The following is a 15,914-nucleotide window of genomic DNA, read 5'->3' as shown; positions in this document are numbered from 1 at the left end:
AGTTACATTTCTATCTTGTAAATTCAGTTGTATTGTGGCAACTTATTGTGGTAAAAGTCTATGGCAACTAAAGATACCCTGACTTTCCTTCCCAAAGCAGGGGCTGGTACAAAGGAAAGGGAAATGACTCAAGTGGTTCCCTTCCTCCTGACCTCAAGGTAACTAGGCAGAACAACATAGCAGTTCTGACTCCATCCAGCAGCTAACAGCAGCTTCTAGAAAGTTTAAAAGGTTTACTGTAAGAAACTTGACTTTGCAAAAGTGGTACCTGACGTTTCGGTGAGGAGTGGCGTGTGTTTTGGGGAAAAGAGTATTTTGGTCAAAAGTCTGTTACGGAATTCCCGTTTGAGGGGATTCTGAGGAAATCATCTCTTAAACGTGTTGCTTTTGGTTCTGCCTAGCATGTGAGCAGCTTTTATGAGTGATACAGGGTTTCGTTACAAACAGAAGACAAAATCCTGCAGAAAGAGGCATTGCACCAATGCTCCTTAAGTCCTGCACTGAAGCATACAAATTCCTCCAACACGTTCCCAGCCTGCTCCCTTCTCACTGCTGCAACATGTTACATGTGGCAGGGTTCTGACAGCTTCTTCAGGGGTTTTCCTCCAGGGCTTGTGATGACTGCTGCCTTTCTGATCTCCTGAAAGGGCAAAGGAGTCTTTGAAGACTTGGAGTGGAAAGACAGGTGTGGAGGGTAAGGGACACAGTTTGGTAGGAGTGGAGTAGGGTCCAGAAGTTCAATGGCTTGTCCTAATGGGGTGCTTCTTTTGTTCTGTTTGGTTGGTGACTTGCCAAAAACAGTGTCCTAGAAATGTGCTAATGATAAGTAAACCAGCATGGCAAGCTCATGAGTTTTATTCCAAGTGGTTGTGTTTTTTTTTTTTTTTTCTTTAAGTCTTCTGTTCCTGGAGTTCAGGCAATCTTTCTTTAAATAAACAAAATCCAACTTCTAGCCCTTGTGAAGAGAGTTCATGGATGTGATCCAAGTCTATGCTGGCAGAAGGTGAACACCGCGGATGCATGTTGGGCTGCCTCACTCTGTCTGCTGCTTTGCTGTGAATCAGGGCTGCAAGCAGCAGTAGATTTTTCTTCTGAGAGATCTGGCTCTTGACTATCTGTGTATGATAGCCATAGACAAAGAGTTCTTGTGTGCTTTTGAATACAATGTCAATACTTGTGTCAATACTTTTTTTTTTAACTTTAAATGAGTGTGATAAGTGTTCTTGATTTATTTTTTGGCGTTTTTTTTTCCTTTCTCCTCCAAATTGTTCTGCTGACTTAAAGGACAACTTAAAATGCACTTATTTTAAAATGTATTATTTGAACGACACTTCTGTGTTTTAGGGTGTGAGTTGTCCTATTGAAAAGGAATATATTTTCATGGCCACCTTGTTCAAGAGTCCTGCAAAACAGGTTTGACTTGAAGTGACCATTTGAACTTCACAAAGTAGTTTAATCACACTGAAAAACTTGTTTCTTTTAATTAAAAAATGCATACATAATCTACTTCCCTGATCTCTGATATTACAGCTTGTTCTTCCTTGTCTCTTTTTTAGGGGATGTTTTGTTTGTTCTTAAATACTGAATATGCTGGGTCAATGAACTGTTACTCCAGGAAGCAGAGCTGAGAGGACAAGCCGAGAAGACATCATTATGATGGCAAGCAGGAATGCAGCGCTTTCCCAAAAGTCTTTCGTCTAGGGAAGCATGCACATATTCTACTGCAAGAAAGCAACATTTGGGGCTCTTTAAACCATTGACTGTAACCTGGTCCAGCTTTCTCTGTGCCTGCTGAAAAAGGCTTCTCTTCTAGACCTTTAAAGCAGACTACAGGGCTGTCCCCAGCAGGATTTAAGATCTTCCTGGACACTTTACCAGCCCCTACAAACACAACAAGATGATTGACCTAAGCTTCCTAACGGAGGAGGAGCAAGAGGCGATAATGAAGGTGCTGCAACGGGATGCAGAGCTTAAAAGAGCTGAAGAAGAGAGAGTCAGGTAAGGGATCTAGCGCCCTGGGTTGTCCTGGGAAGACCTGCACGGTTCATATACTGAGTTACTTGGAGCATAGGGGTAGATAAAAACAGTTGTTGCTGAGGGCCCCATATTCCACAGTATACGTGGTTTGGAGATTTTTACTCTGGACTACATTTAGCATAGTCTCTGGATGAAATGCCTCTACCACACAAATGATTCATTACTGGCCAAAAGACTAACTGTTGATTTGGATGCTTACAATTCCCTAAGGGGCCAAGCACACCTGGTGTGCATCTGGCTTGATAGGCATCTGTCCTGGCTTCCTCAGAAAAGGATTCAGTTTGTGAGTATTGTAACATCTGCAGACTGAATCGGTACATAATAAGTGTGTGTGTGGGTTGATTCAAAAGGAGTACTAGTGCCCCAAACAAGCAAAGAAGTCAATATGGATGCAGTCAGCAACATGTCTGAGGGATGAAGTTATACCTCAAGTATGTGGAGCATTGGAGCTGCAGTCCAGAGGAGGTACCAATACTATGCTCCATTGCCAGGAGAAGTCCTTGCAATCCATGGCTAAAGCAGCAAATTGCTCCCTGTTTTCTTTGTGGTATCACAGATGGAGCAATGTGTTGTTGTTCTGGAGTGTTTTGTGTGCTGGGAGGCTTTCCTAGAGCTACCATTAGGGTAACTGCCACGAATAGAGATGTATGCATGGAAAGCAGCATCGCCCAGATGACTTGACTTTGTGAAAGCCATCCACACAGGTACAAATAGCAGTTGAACAGTGGTTTCAGCTAATACAGATAGCTCTCTGCTCAAGAATGAGGATTTTAGTAGTCAGTGTGAAAGATAGTATCCATTATAGGGTACACAAAATGACAAGTGGCTGAATAATGAAAAAAGGAGCCTCAGATGCTGAAAGGTCAAAAAGCTGTAACACAAATAGATGTTTACAGGCCTCTGCTGAGGCAGGATTTTCTGTCATTGATTCAGTAATCTTCTCTAGGATTCCTTCTCATTGTGATGTTCCTCATAAAGACATTATTTCCTGTTTAAATGTTTTGAAAACATTCCAACCGTGATGCATTTGTGATGCTTTTCTTCTGAGAAATATTTTTTTTTTTTTTTTTGGCAAATGCCCTCTGTGTAGGCATACTCTACCCTGCAGATGAAAGGGCAGCCTGCCGCTTGCCCCAAGAGCAGTGCTCATTTTGCTGAGCATGCTTGTGCAGCCTTGAGGTCGTTTGGTCAGCATGTTGAGTTATTCCTCTTGCTCCTTTCAGTGTAAGAGCAATAAAAGGCAAACCACTAGCTTCTCTTGGTTAAAAAGGCTTCTCCTCTCAAGGCATTTGCTTCACTGAAGACTGAAGGTAAAATTATTACATGCAATGTTCCCAATTTTTTTTTCCCCTACTGTCTTAATGCAACCTGAGGAGGAGATGTTTTCACCACATAGTTTTATCTCCTGCTTCAAAAAGCAGAAAACTGACTTTGCTGTAACAGGATAGGCATTTTCTCTTCTTTACTGTAGGTAGAAAAACACTGGCTTTAGTCTTGGAATGGTACCATCAGTGCCAGGTCGGAAAATGCTCTGGGAAAGTAATTGTAGATACGAGTTTGAAAACAGTATCTGGGGAAAGGAACCCTTCCTGGAACAGAAAATCAAAAAAGCCACTCTCAGGAGTGAGTAGGCCGAAAGGGCTGTTGACAAGTATTTCTGTCTGTATAACTTCATTTTTGCCATTTGTAATTCAAGTTCATGAGGGTGTGGTGGAAAATGCAAGGGACTGCAGGTTGTAGCAGCCTGTAATCAGCATGTTTGTTTCTACAATAAAATGTCTCTTCTGGTTTCTGAATATTATAACTTGTGAGAAGCTGGAAGCTTACATCTGAAACTGATTTTTCTGCATACATGTGGCACATGGAGCTTGCTTTTTATATATTAAAACACTACCTGAATTATATCTCCAGCCAAGGAGATGCAGTATTTTAGTTCGAATTCTACAGCCTTGCACACCTGGAAGATTCCAAGAGCTGGGATCGAATGTTGTCTTACAAACATCACACCCTGACAAAGTGTTGTTTGTATGTGTATATAATGGAAGTCTTTTAATGTGATCTTTTTCCCTCTAGAAGAAATTCTGAGGTTTGAAGGGTGTTCTAATAATCTGTGCAATGTTCCTGGAGTGTGGACAAACTGGTAACATGACAGAATCCTCTTTGAGCAACTTCCTAGTGGAATTTTACAAATCACCTGATGGAGTCCCTTCTCTGCTAACAGCTCCTAATATTGCTTATCTGTAGTAAAATTGTGCTGATTAGACTGGCCCACACAGCCTCCTTAGGCAGTCTGCTTTAATTCTTGGTTTGTTGGGCGCTGTAATAGGCGTTTGCCCTGTCTTGCAGCTCCCCTTGTGTTGGTCTGAATTGGGCTCATAGTTTTAGGAACAGCATCGTTTTGGGAACAGCATACCTGCTTCCTCCTTGACTTCTGCTGAGGAAGGAAAGGGGATGTTGATGTTTTCTTCTCATGGGCAAAAGGGTGATGAAGAACTCTCCGATGACAAGAGGGTGTGATGCAAGGAAATCAAAAGATGTTGCATCCTTTTTTATTCCTAGGGCAAGAAGATGCCTCTCTTTGCTTCATTACCCCCGGAGCTGCTGCCAGCCCCTGAATGGCAGTGTGGCTGAGGAGGGTTGAAAAACGGCATAAAATGGAAGAGCTGAGTGACAGCTTGTCAAGACTAGAAGCTTTTTTTTTACCATATTGCTGACATTTTGTTGTTGTTGTCCTTATTCCTGTCCAGGAGTCTCTGATATACCCTGCTCCAGCTGGGTTTCAGGTATTGAACAAATAAGTGAGCTAAGCACATAACTGAATTTCCTGGCAGTAGCTTCAGCATAGCCCCTAACTCTCTTTACAGTTGTGTAGTTCAGAATTAACACAGTTTCGGGCCCTGTCTGGAGGCAGTAATGTGGAACAGAAATACATCTGAAGTTCTGGATTGTGGCTGGGTGACTCTTCTGCGGTGGAGTGGCTGGTCCCTCGGCACCAGCATGTCTGAGGCAGAAAGCTGTTGTGGTCGCCTTTGCGACAGGGTTCCTTGCTGTGGCTGTCGGCCCTTCCCAGCAGAACCTCCTGGCGATGCTGTTGTGGGCTGTGCTCAGGATTGTTTGCTCATTGTGCAAACTGAAGGAGGCTAGCGATAGGGAAGTTCTGATGTGGAGTTGTTTGTGTGGCGGGTGGTGACCGCTGTGTGCCAAACCCCTTTAATACATACATTGGTGTGGCATTGCAAAAAAAGAGAAAGCTTTAGGGGTCCGATTCTGCTGGGTGCTCCGTAAACTTAACCTTTCTCATAATGCTCGGTGGGATCGCGTGGCTATTGAAATCCTAGTGTAAATGTTTTTTTGATTCTGGTCAGCTTTAACAGATGTCCTCTTCAGTCACTTTTTAAGGCAGTTTTCCTTATATCATAGACTGTCAGAAGGCAGACTTTTTTCTGGTTTTTTTTGTTTCTTAGGATGGGATATATTTAAGGTATTGGGGTGAGCTGAATATCGGCATTGGGGGAACCGGACTTACCACTGTAGTGTGAAAATGACATTCAGTGACTGTTGCCAGAATACATTCTTCAAATCTTCATAAAATACTTCTCTGTTAGATGTAACAGTTTTGAGGGTGCGCTTAACAGGGGCAAGGTTCTTGGTGGAGATGGTTTTGAACATGGGTGCCAGTTCAAGTTTAAAGGGCTGATTGAAGATAGAAGAGTTTAGAGATGATGTCTTAGAGGTGCTGTCAAAGCTAACCACCTTCTTTCTGAAAAAAATGACCCATTTTTCCTACTGTGCCTCCAGGGTATTTCTTCCAGATGTTCTAGAAATTTTCAAAATGTGTCCTCAGTACCCACTCAAATGATTGTGGCAGCTTGATAGTGTCTGCATAGCTGGGTAACTAGGCACCAATTATAGCTTCATAATTTTGAAGTATCACTCTTTCCCATTGCCATACAATACCTAGGGACTCTTTCTAAAGCTAAATCTCTGCAAAAATGTTTACTTTACCAGTTGTCTACCCCTTTTTCTTATAACATCCTTAATATATATCATTTGCACTACTTCATGATAAAAGTTTGGGCGTCTGTAAATGAACGGAAAAATGACACATGGAAGAGGTGTGGCTTACAGGCAAGGCAAGAGCACAGTATGGTTGTATGTGCTCTGCGTTCTGTCCTGACCAGGAAACAGAATGGCACTTTGTGTGTCTAATTGAGGTCTCTTAGGCTGGCCATCATCCCTTCTGATCCACACTGAATTTTTTTTTTGAAAGCTTGCTTGGGCTCTGGATCAGGAATGCCACAAATAACAATAACTTTCTTTAAATTTATTGCTGAGGATATGTTAAGATCCTGTCAGCGCATCCCCTCTAGCAACATGATTCTGAGGTTCTTCTCAGGGTACTGATGTTATCCTTAAGCCTTGGTAGATTCAAATTAGTCTAGTAATAAGCAAGTGTGACTAATAAGAAAACAAAGCATACAGGTTTTGTGGAGCTGATTTTAAAAACACATTGAAAAAAACACTACAGTCGCTTTGCAGCATATTTCGTTCTTTTATTTTTAGGTTATACATTTGTGTCAACAAGGAGCTTGCTTACAATATGAGCAAAGCTTTTTAATCTGAACTTAACTCTGCCCTTAGTGATAAAAAAAAAATCTCTGTAGGTTGATTTATTGTAAGAGACTAAGAATTAGGTGGCTTGAACTCTTTTGCTGAAAATTCAAACTGAGATATCTTAGTATCTCCTCTTGTCAAACAGAATTTGCTCTCACACACTGCTCAGACATTATAGGAGAAATTAATTGTTATTAATTGAAACTCATGCTATTTTTATAACTGGTTCTGAAATCTAGACCTGTGTCTAGTGGTCCTACCAGGGACTTCTGATTAACTTTTAACGGCCTTACATGTTAGTAAGTATAATGTGCTGATAGTCAAAGTGTATGCATGAGAGCGTGAGCTTGGAGATTGCCTTCAGCCAAACCAGGGACAGCCCGTAAGCTCTTTCCTCGTGCCCTCAGTTGACTGATTTCTTTGCCTGCTGAAGGAGAAAGAGCTCCATCACACTGTGAACAACCTGGAGTACTCCCCCAAAGGAGCCTGAGGGTAAGACTGTGCTTGCCTTCTGCCCATGCCTGCCCTCCTTTGGTTGCATGAGAAGGTGGGAGCTCAGAGGCATTTCCCACAGCCAAAGACAGAGGGGATCCAGCATGTCAATTCAGCAACTACCTTTTTTGAAATAAAATTGGTCTATTTTTTTTTTCCTTTTTTAGTTTTAGCAGTTAAAAATGGCTTTTTAAAAAAAAATGCTTGGTTTAACGTGGGAATGCGGCAAGATTTCTGAGAGATTTCACAATAATCGAAGTATCAAGTGGCACTTGCAGTTGCTGATTTCTCAGGTATGTGAGTACCTAAATACACTCAGATGAGAATGTTCCTCTTGGGGCTGTAAGGCACACCTGTCTGGGCAGAAGAGGATAGGCTCATGTCTTCTGGATTAATTCGCCTTGATGGTCATCGCTTAGCACCAAATGCGACTTTCCAAATACAGTGACTGTTCAGGAAATAGAGCAATTTTATTCCCTAGCAAAATGTGCATGCCATTATTTATACTTTTTAAACAAAGCCAACTGACATAAGAATGGCTGTGGGTGTGGTGGGGAGGTTGGTTGTTGCTCTCCAGAGATATATTCAAAAAAAAACAACCCACCACCAAACAAACCCACCCTATTCTGAGCGAACTCCTTTTTTTTTGCCTAAGTCTCTATTTGTCACTGGACAGACAAAAAAATAAGGGGGTATGTATCCTCCAGAAAGCTTTTCTTCATCCTCTATGATTTCTGCCAGGTTCATCAGACCAAAGTAACAGTGAACTCCCCTTGGTCTCAGCCCACCTCGTGAAGAGCCAGTAAGAAAAGAAGGACTGTTTTCATCTTAATCTGGTGAGATAACTGGGGTTAAGGAAGAGACCCTACTTACTGGTCTTGGTAACAAACATGACATTGGACTATGCTGGGAACTGGACTGACACCTTTTCTTCCCAGTATTGATCACTACCTTGTCTACTAGTAGCAGATGGATTATTTGACTGGATGATGCTTGTTTGGAACAGCTGGTGAAGCAGGGTGGATGGAGCTTATTTTGTATGGTAGAAGAATGTGCTTAAGGGAAAAAGTGGATACTAATAAGCCTTTTTAACCTCTAAATTGAGTACCACCTCAATAAGTATGGTTTTCCCTACAGTACAAAAACTGTCCTGGTCAGATCTCTCTATCACATGTTTGTGCCCGGGACTGTGTTGTATTATTGAATGCCAAACTGAAGCCTTTGTCTTCAGAGCAGATTAGTCTTGATCTGTAGCTTGCCTGAAATCCTAAAATGCAACCTATTCTTTAGTACAGCATCAATTTCTTGGAAATGCCCTTGCTGGTAGTTGTGAAGAAAGCTGTGATGCAGGCTCTTCTGCTCACTTACAGTTGCTTCTCTGTGGCCTGTGGGTTGTCATTTGATCAGGGCTGTTTTTATGCTTTATACACCTACTTTAAAATCCTATAAAGTACTGGGAACACTGTGTTGGAGCAGAACCTGTGAGTGAATGCACATACTTTCTAGCGACCTCTCCTCCTCCGATTCCAAGTTGTCTTGTGCTGCTGTCCAGGCTGACTCTAATACCAAAGGCATATTGTCACAGGATAGCTGTTCCTTCATTGGGAAGGATTTGTTGTTGGGTTGGGGTTTTTTCCATGGCAGGTTTACTTGGGTTGTGTGTGAAGAGGGAGGGGCGGCCTCTTTGCAAATCCTTTAAAACAAGCAGACAAACTAAACAGTGGAAGGCTGGTAGAGAAATTAAAGAAGTAGAAGCTAATAGAAACTGCGAAGGCTGACAGACCTGGAAAGACTCCTACCTCCTGTACTCTCTAACCTCAACAGTCTTGCTACAGATTTCCTGAATGGAGTAAAGTTAAGTTTCCATATAGTAAGAAATGCCTAAACAAATTTATATATTCTGTGTGTCTGCCTAGGGAGTATCTAGTTACTTGATTCATAACATTTTACTTGTAAAATTAAGCTTACTTCAAACTTGACAGTGCAACTGCTCATAGGAGAATAAGTCTGAGTGCTAACTGCAGGTGACATAGTAGAAAAGCGTATAAAAACAAAGGACTCCGTCTTCAGTGCAGAATGTATATATGGTTTAAATGAAATATGGGGCAACATGCCAGTCTGATGCCCCACCTGTAGCCATCTTCTTGGAGAGTAATGACGTATAGCTGGGTTAATCTGGTCAGTGTGTTTGAGACACTCACTCACCACAGAAGTTGGGATCTTAGTTTTGTTTCCAGATTCTGGTGGAGACCATATTTCAATGGACAACAGAGCCGCCTGCTTTCTTCCTCTCCAAAGTCAATTAGTCACTGGGGTGCTTTTTTCATATGTTCAGAACAGGGAGTGTGAGATGCTAATGAATCTGTCTCTTTGAGCTGATTGAGCATAGACCCTGATTTAAAAGCTGCTTAGTTTGTCACAAGAAGTCCCAGAATGTGCTTGCACCACACAGACTCTCCTGTCTGAAAAGCTCAGATTAAGCTGTCGATTGAGGAATAAGGCAATAAAAGAAGCTATTAAGATGTCAGTTGTCACATCTTGCAAATTCTGTGGTGGCTTATGATATGGACTATGAATAAGGGGAGTACAGGGGAAGGAATTAAGAGACACTGAGGAGGTGTAGCTGAACAGTGTTAGATATAGGTATGTATTGCTAGAGACTGTTGTTTCAAAAAAAGAAACAGAAGTCATCACTTCACCCTAACATGCAGTGAGCTATTGCACTAGCCTACAAAGCATAAGATAAACCATTCTGGATTTACTGATAGGGAGGTTGACAGGGACTGATTGTATCAGAGCAGATTTCCTGCCTTACAGTGGTACCACGTGATTTAGCCCACTATCAGATGTTCCGGAGGTGGGGAGAAACAACCCATTTAATACATGTGTAGGTTTTGTGTTTGCCTGCAGAGTGCCTGACAGTTGCTTCATATGCCCATTCAGTGTAATTCTGCATGCACTTTATGCCCTAGTGGGATGAAAAATTTGTCATCTTGCCATCAAAAATGTTTTACCTAGGCATAGTGGAAAAATCATATTAAGTAATGGGGGAACCCAGGCCTATTTTAAAAGGGAATTTTAGAGTGAATTCCTTCTAACTACGTACCTTCACTTTGAGTTTAATGTTCCTGTAAAAGAAACAGGCACTAGCTTTATTACAATTTGAGGCTGTTTCACTCTGAACACTGCAACATAGGCTAACTGGCATTTTAACAGACCACTGAGGGACTCCAGAATACATGCTTACATCATATGTAAAGCTGTTATTGCATTTTCTCCTAATTGCAAACTTGGCAACCGAGCCTGCAATCTGACTCTTAATCTGGATACCTACTAGTTCTTTGGTCATGAAGAGGAAAATCACGTAATGACAGCGTGGTTAGCCTTTCTGTTGACTGGGGAGCTGGCACAGAATCAGCTGTTGGCTTCTAATCCTGTTGTGGTGTGCTGGGAGGCGTATGTAGCAGTGGAAAACCATGTCTGCAGTCTGGTTTCTCTGCAATTCCTTTCAAGGTAAACCACAATCTAAATCTAATGCCTAGCAGTGAAACAGGCCCACGTAGTGCAAGCAGTTTGATATTACTGCTAAGGCCTGCTCATAGCAGAGCTTGAGAATTCAAATAGCATTGTAAAAATTCCCGTTTGTCACCTCAGCAGCTGTTTTTGCAACATGATATGTTGGTGAACACAGGCTTCTTAAAAGCTTTTACCCTGTCAAGACCTAGAACTAATTGTCTTTCTGGTAATGGAAATCTGCTTCTTTATATCTGCTGGGGGATGCCTGGGAATAGCTCTAACATTTATGTTGCTCTTAGTTCCTCAAAAGATGGGACCGAGAGGCTAAATACTTCTCTTGAAGAGATGAGTAAGCCAAGCTAACAAAGGTCAAGTGCTATCCAGGTGAGAAGAGAAGGCAAAAGAAGTAGTTGAAGTCAGCTGCTGTGAGCTGTCACGTCTTACCATACAAGCCCTATCAGCCGGATGGGTCATTTGTAAAGGAAGTCCGGGGTAAATTGAGAGCACGTTTATACCTTTGTTAGAAAGCATAATTATCTCACAAAGTCTAGAAGGCCTGTTGAGCTGGTGGAGTTAAGGTACACTAACTTCCGTAGACAGCAAGCCAGGGGTGGGAGCAAGGTGCCTGGCATTCACTTCTAGCCAAAAAGACAGCTGCTTTGGCCATGGGTGACACTTAACGAGAGTCTGGAGCCATTGCAAACCCATGCGTCTCTGTCCTGCTTATGCTGATCAGTCGCAGATCCGAGAGTCCAACAAGCAGGTAAGTAGGCTGACATAGCTGAGAGGCCAGGGATCCTGTCCACTTCTACAGTGATTTATCGGTCTGAGCTGAGTGGTAAAGGTCTCCTACCACACCCGAGTTTCAGTGGTTGAATACAAAGGGGAAAGGAGTGAGCAGTGTCTGGGGTAAAAGGGTTGAATCAAACAGGGTGAGGGCATTGAATACTTGTCCTGTGACTGGGTACCTTCCTGCTAGAGAACCTCCCTTGGCATGTGTTGTCATACTGCCCTGAAGCACTAGCTGGGGTCAGAGCTCTGCTGCCTTGCAGGCTGTACAAATAGCTGAAAAGCCGGTCCCTAACCCTGAGGAGCATCTGGTCTGAGAAGACAAATAACACATGGGAAAAAGGTGAAAGGGAGAAGCAATCATCTGTGTAAAAAGTTTTTTGCGTGCCATATTTCTACTATTCCTGCTGGCTGTGTACATAAACTGGCTGAGCAATGAGGAGTTGGCTCATACCTGAGTAATATATTTGCTTGAGGACAGAGGGAAGCTACTGCTGTGTTCCTGCTCCGATTTGGAAGACCTGCAGCATATGAGAAGTGTGTATCTTGGCTCCTAGGGAAGCACAGAGTTATAAGCAAGAGGGAGAGCCAAATTTAAATGGCCTAGTAATGCTATGGACTGTTGAATCTTGGCATTAAAAATGCCTCCTGGCAGCCTCAAGTGTGCGTAGCTGATTTGAGACAGAGAAGTTGTTTACACACCTAGGAGGGACTGACTGTTGACAGTACTTTCAAAAAGTTTAGGTATTCAAGTTTAGGTATTCAAATTCTAATATAGCTGATGCATTCAAATAAGCCTCTTCATTTCTGGCTATATGAGGATGAAGGAGAGGTTGAATGATAGGTGAGAATGGCCTGTCTCAGTGTGAGGATTGGGACCGGCTCAGTGTCCTTTGCCTGCTGTGAATGGGTGTCTGTACTTGACAGTCAAATCTTTTATTATAGGTTGCAGGACTGTCGTCATAGCTGCTTGATTGCACTAGGAGTTCCTTCTCCTAAACTCACAAGCAATATAAAACTGGCATGAACCTCCTTGGGGTTAGACTAGATGCCCTTGAAAGGTCCCTTCCAACCCAAACCATTCTATGACTGGCCATCAGGCCTGTGGAAGATAGCACCATCCCAAGCAGTGTGGGCTGTGTTTAGCCTTAAAGTCTGAGTAACTTGATTTGTTCTGATTTCTCCCTTGGGCTCTGTTATTAGCTTGTTTGCTGAAGGAAAGGACGTAAATGGAGAAGGCAGGTGAAGCCTCGCTTAGCTTTTTTTTTTTTTTTAAGTACTCCCTAAATCTGTGTAGTAACTTTCCTGGTCTGCAGGTTAGTCTCCAGGCCATGTATAAGCATATGCCCAATGTGTTATATACCTAACAAGGAAAGAAAGCAACCTCTCAATTTGCACACAGCAACTTTTTATTCTGTTAGTATGCTTCGTAAAAACAGGGTGACCCTGAGGCCTGAAATCAAATTATTAAAAATTTGCTTCACGTACTTGAAATGGCTGCAGTTCATGTGATGGATACATGGCAGATTAATAAACTAAACAAACTTATTTTGTTGTTTCTTCCATGTGATGCTACTTCCTTTGTAATTCATAGTATTCATATAAGGATTTTTGTATAACCTGTGCGAAAAATGGCACCATCTTTCCAGTGCACTTTTGGAATGTGTGTGTAACACTAGTGCCGTATGAACAGCCTGAAAAGGCATCTTCTGAGCCCCAGAACAGCCATGGACTTAATTTTGGCAGATTTCTTATGCTGCCCTGCTAGCTTATCTCAGTTTTAACCTTGGAAAACTGGCTTTTGGAGGCAAGAAGATAAGTTCTGCAATTACTGAAGACTTCTCCAGGGCTGTCTCTGCTTTAGCGTTTATCATAGCAAAGCATTTCTTTTTTTTGAAGAGTTACTTCAGCCCATGCTCTGATGGTAACAGAGGTGAGGCTCTTCCCTCTCCAGCACGTTGTCATCCTTCACAATTAAATAAGGAAAGTTACAGGTCAGAAGATGGAAATAGCATGCTGAGACAGTGTTAAAAAAACCCCCAAACCTACAAAACACACACGCACACACACACCCCCCCAACCAAAAAAAAATCTGACTTTTATTCTGTTCACACAGGTAAGTAGATTGTGTATCTCATTTATTAATTTTTTTTTCCCCTCTCCCCAGGCATTTACCAGAAAAAGTCAAAGACGATGTTCAGCTAAAGAATATGAGTGGACAGTGGTTTTATGAAGCAAAGTCAAAGAGGCACAGAGATAAGATACACGGAGCAGATATTATTCGAGCTTCCATGCGACGGAAGCCTGCCACTCTTGGTAAGCATTTTGTTTATGTTTTATTTTGGAAAAGCTGGCTCTTACTTAGTTAACCTCAGACACTGCTGTCTGTGAAATACAAGAATAATATTGGCATCTCTAGAAGTAGAAAATGATGCAAAAGAGAGATTTCCCATGTAGTTTATAGCGTAAGCTTTCCTCTCCCGTAGTGCTGTGTATTAAAGACAGAATTCAGTCTGATGACTGCTAACAGGAGGGACTGGCTTGTGTTTATGTGTAGGACTAAAAGCCCGCTGCACTCCTGGACTGCATTCTCATTTCCATTTTTGAGGGCCTGTGAGCTACCCTGGAATGTGCAAAGAATCAGATATTGAAGAAATTGCTTTTTAGTATGGATTACCCAAGCTTTTGGGTACTCAGATTGAGACCTCTGAGCCTTTCTTTTTTATTTGTAAGGAGACCAAAGGTACTTCAAATTTATTTGAAATGTTAGGCACCATGAGCTGGATCTAGTGGTTATAACTACCGAAATATATGTCCTGGGAACTCTGGCAGCTAAAACTGGCATCCTGTGTCCATGTTAGCTTTAAATGCACCCACTATTCCCCACATCATGGTGGGTGCCCTCAAATGATCTATTAGAGATGTCTGTTAAAGCCAGCTGTGTTCATGTGCCAGCTAACAGTTGCAGACATTAATTCAGTAGTACAGATAGGTAGTAGTATATTGTGTGTAAATTGAGTAGTGTTGACAAGTGTGGTACTCACTTGATAATAAATATTATATTCTGAAACTCTTTTTTAAAAAAAAAAATCAGAACATGGGAAGATAATGCATTGAGCTTAACATCAGAAGTAAATGCAGTGTTTTGTTTGGAGAAAAACGAAACAAAAGAGTAGAAATAAGAGCTGCTCTCGGGGACCAGACCAAAAGCCTGTCTCCCCAGCACCCTGCCTCTGAGAGTGCCTGGCAACATGTGTAGGCTCCAAGGCCAGGACCAGCCTGCAGCCAATTGCACCTCAGACTTTTTTGAAATAGACGTGGTATTTCTGGATTATTTTACCCCATTAATTTGTTCAAGAAGTTCTTTAAGCCATGCCTCTTTAACATTCAACATGTCCTGTCATGAAGCATTTTAAAATCAGGGTTTTCCACATAAGAAGTAACCATTTCCTTTTCTGGTTTTGAACTGATCACCATTAATGTTATCCCTGGGAGAGAAAGTGAACAGTCGATCTATATTCACAAAAACAGCTATAATATAGTGTACAGGATTTTGTAGACTTCTGTTATAAATCTCTCAGCATCTGACTTTCTAATCTGAAGAGTCCTGGTCTAGTTTGTCATTCTTTGTACAGAAAGTGATTTTTTTTTTTTTCTTAGAGAAATTGACCCCCAACCCCTCTTAACCTCCTCTAGTTCTGCTAAATCCTTTTGACTTAGAAGGGCAAGACTTTTATTATTCTCACCAGATTGTACTGAAATTTGCAATCTTTTTTTTTTTTTTTTTTTTTAAGTTCTATTAAGGGATTTTGCTGTGTGCTAGTGAAGCAAGTAAGGTACTTCTCTCAATACTGTGGATGGACTACAGCTTGGCACTTTCTATAGGTTTTGTAACTACAATTTAGCCTTGTTTTCCTGTCTAATCCTGCAATGTTACACCTTCTCAATCCCTATATATTCCCAGAGATGAGTTTGGATAATGGCAGTTTAGTCAGTTGGAGGTTACTGTGTGATGTTTTTGGGTTTTTAAGTTAACAAGAAAAGGCCTGAAATGGGTAAGAATGCAAAAAATCACAGGTGGTTAGTGCAGTGTGTTTGTGGTTTTCGGCTGGTTTTGGACTTGAAGGTTATGAAAATCAGCTGTAAAATTCTAGCTAAATTTTACAGTAACTTATAGCTTAAAGGAAAGTACTTAAAGCCATATTATCTTAAAGGAAGGTTGGTTACTCCTGTCCTGGTTTTGGCTGGAATAGAGTTAATTTTCTTCCTAGTAGCAGGCATAGTGCTGTGTTTTGGATTTAGTAGGAGAAGAATGTTGGTAACATTATTATTATTTTACTTTAATTATTAAACTGTTCTTATCTTAACGCAGGAGTGTTTCTCACTCTTACTCCTCTGATTCTCTCCCCCATCCCATCGGGGTAGGGGTAGGGTAGGGGGGTAGGGATAGGGGAGTGAGCGAGCGA

General features: G+C 41.7%; 1 protein-coding gene across 1 annotated transcript in view; it reads left to right on the top strand.

Annotated features, from left to right (window-relative positions):
• The first annotated feature begins 1,850 nt into the window (after positions 1-1,850).
• The window catches only part of SYTL2 (synaptotagmin like 2), a 45,380-nt gene continuing 31,316 nt past the window's right edge, over positions 1,851-15,914 (top strand). Inside the window, exons 1-2 of the mRNA XM_075704628.1 lie at positions 1,851-1,998; positions 13,616-13,764. Coding sequence (XP_075560743.1) covers positions 1,898-1,998; positions 13,616-13,764 — 250 coding nt within the window. The 5' untranslated portion in view covers positions 1,851-1,897. The remainder of the gene's footprint in view (positions 1,999-13,615; positions 13,765-15,914) is intronic.

This window comes from Pelecanus crispus, chromosome 1 (genome assembly GCF_030463565.1).
Source record: "Pelecanus crispus isolate bPelCri1 chromosome 1, bPelCri1.pri, whole genome shotgun sequence".
Classification (NCBI taxonomy): Eukaryota; Metazoa; Chordata; class Aves; order Pelecaniformes; family Pelecanidae; genus Pelecanus; species Pelecanus crispus.
Note: the sequence above shows the minus strand (reverse complement) of the source record. Positions and strands in the feature narration are given on the sequence as shown.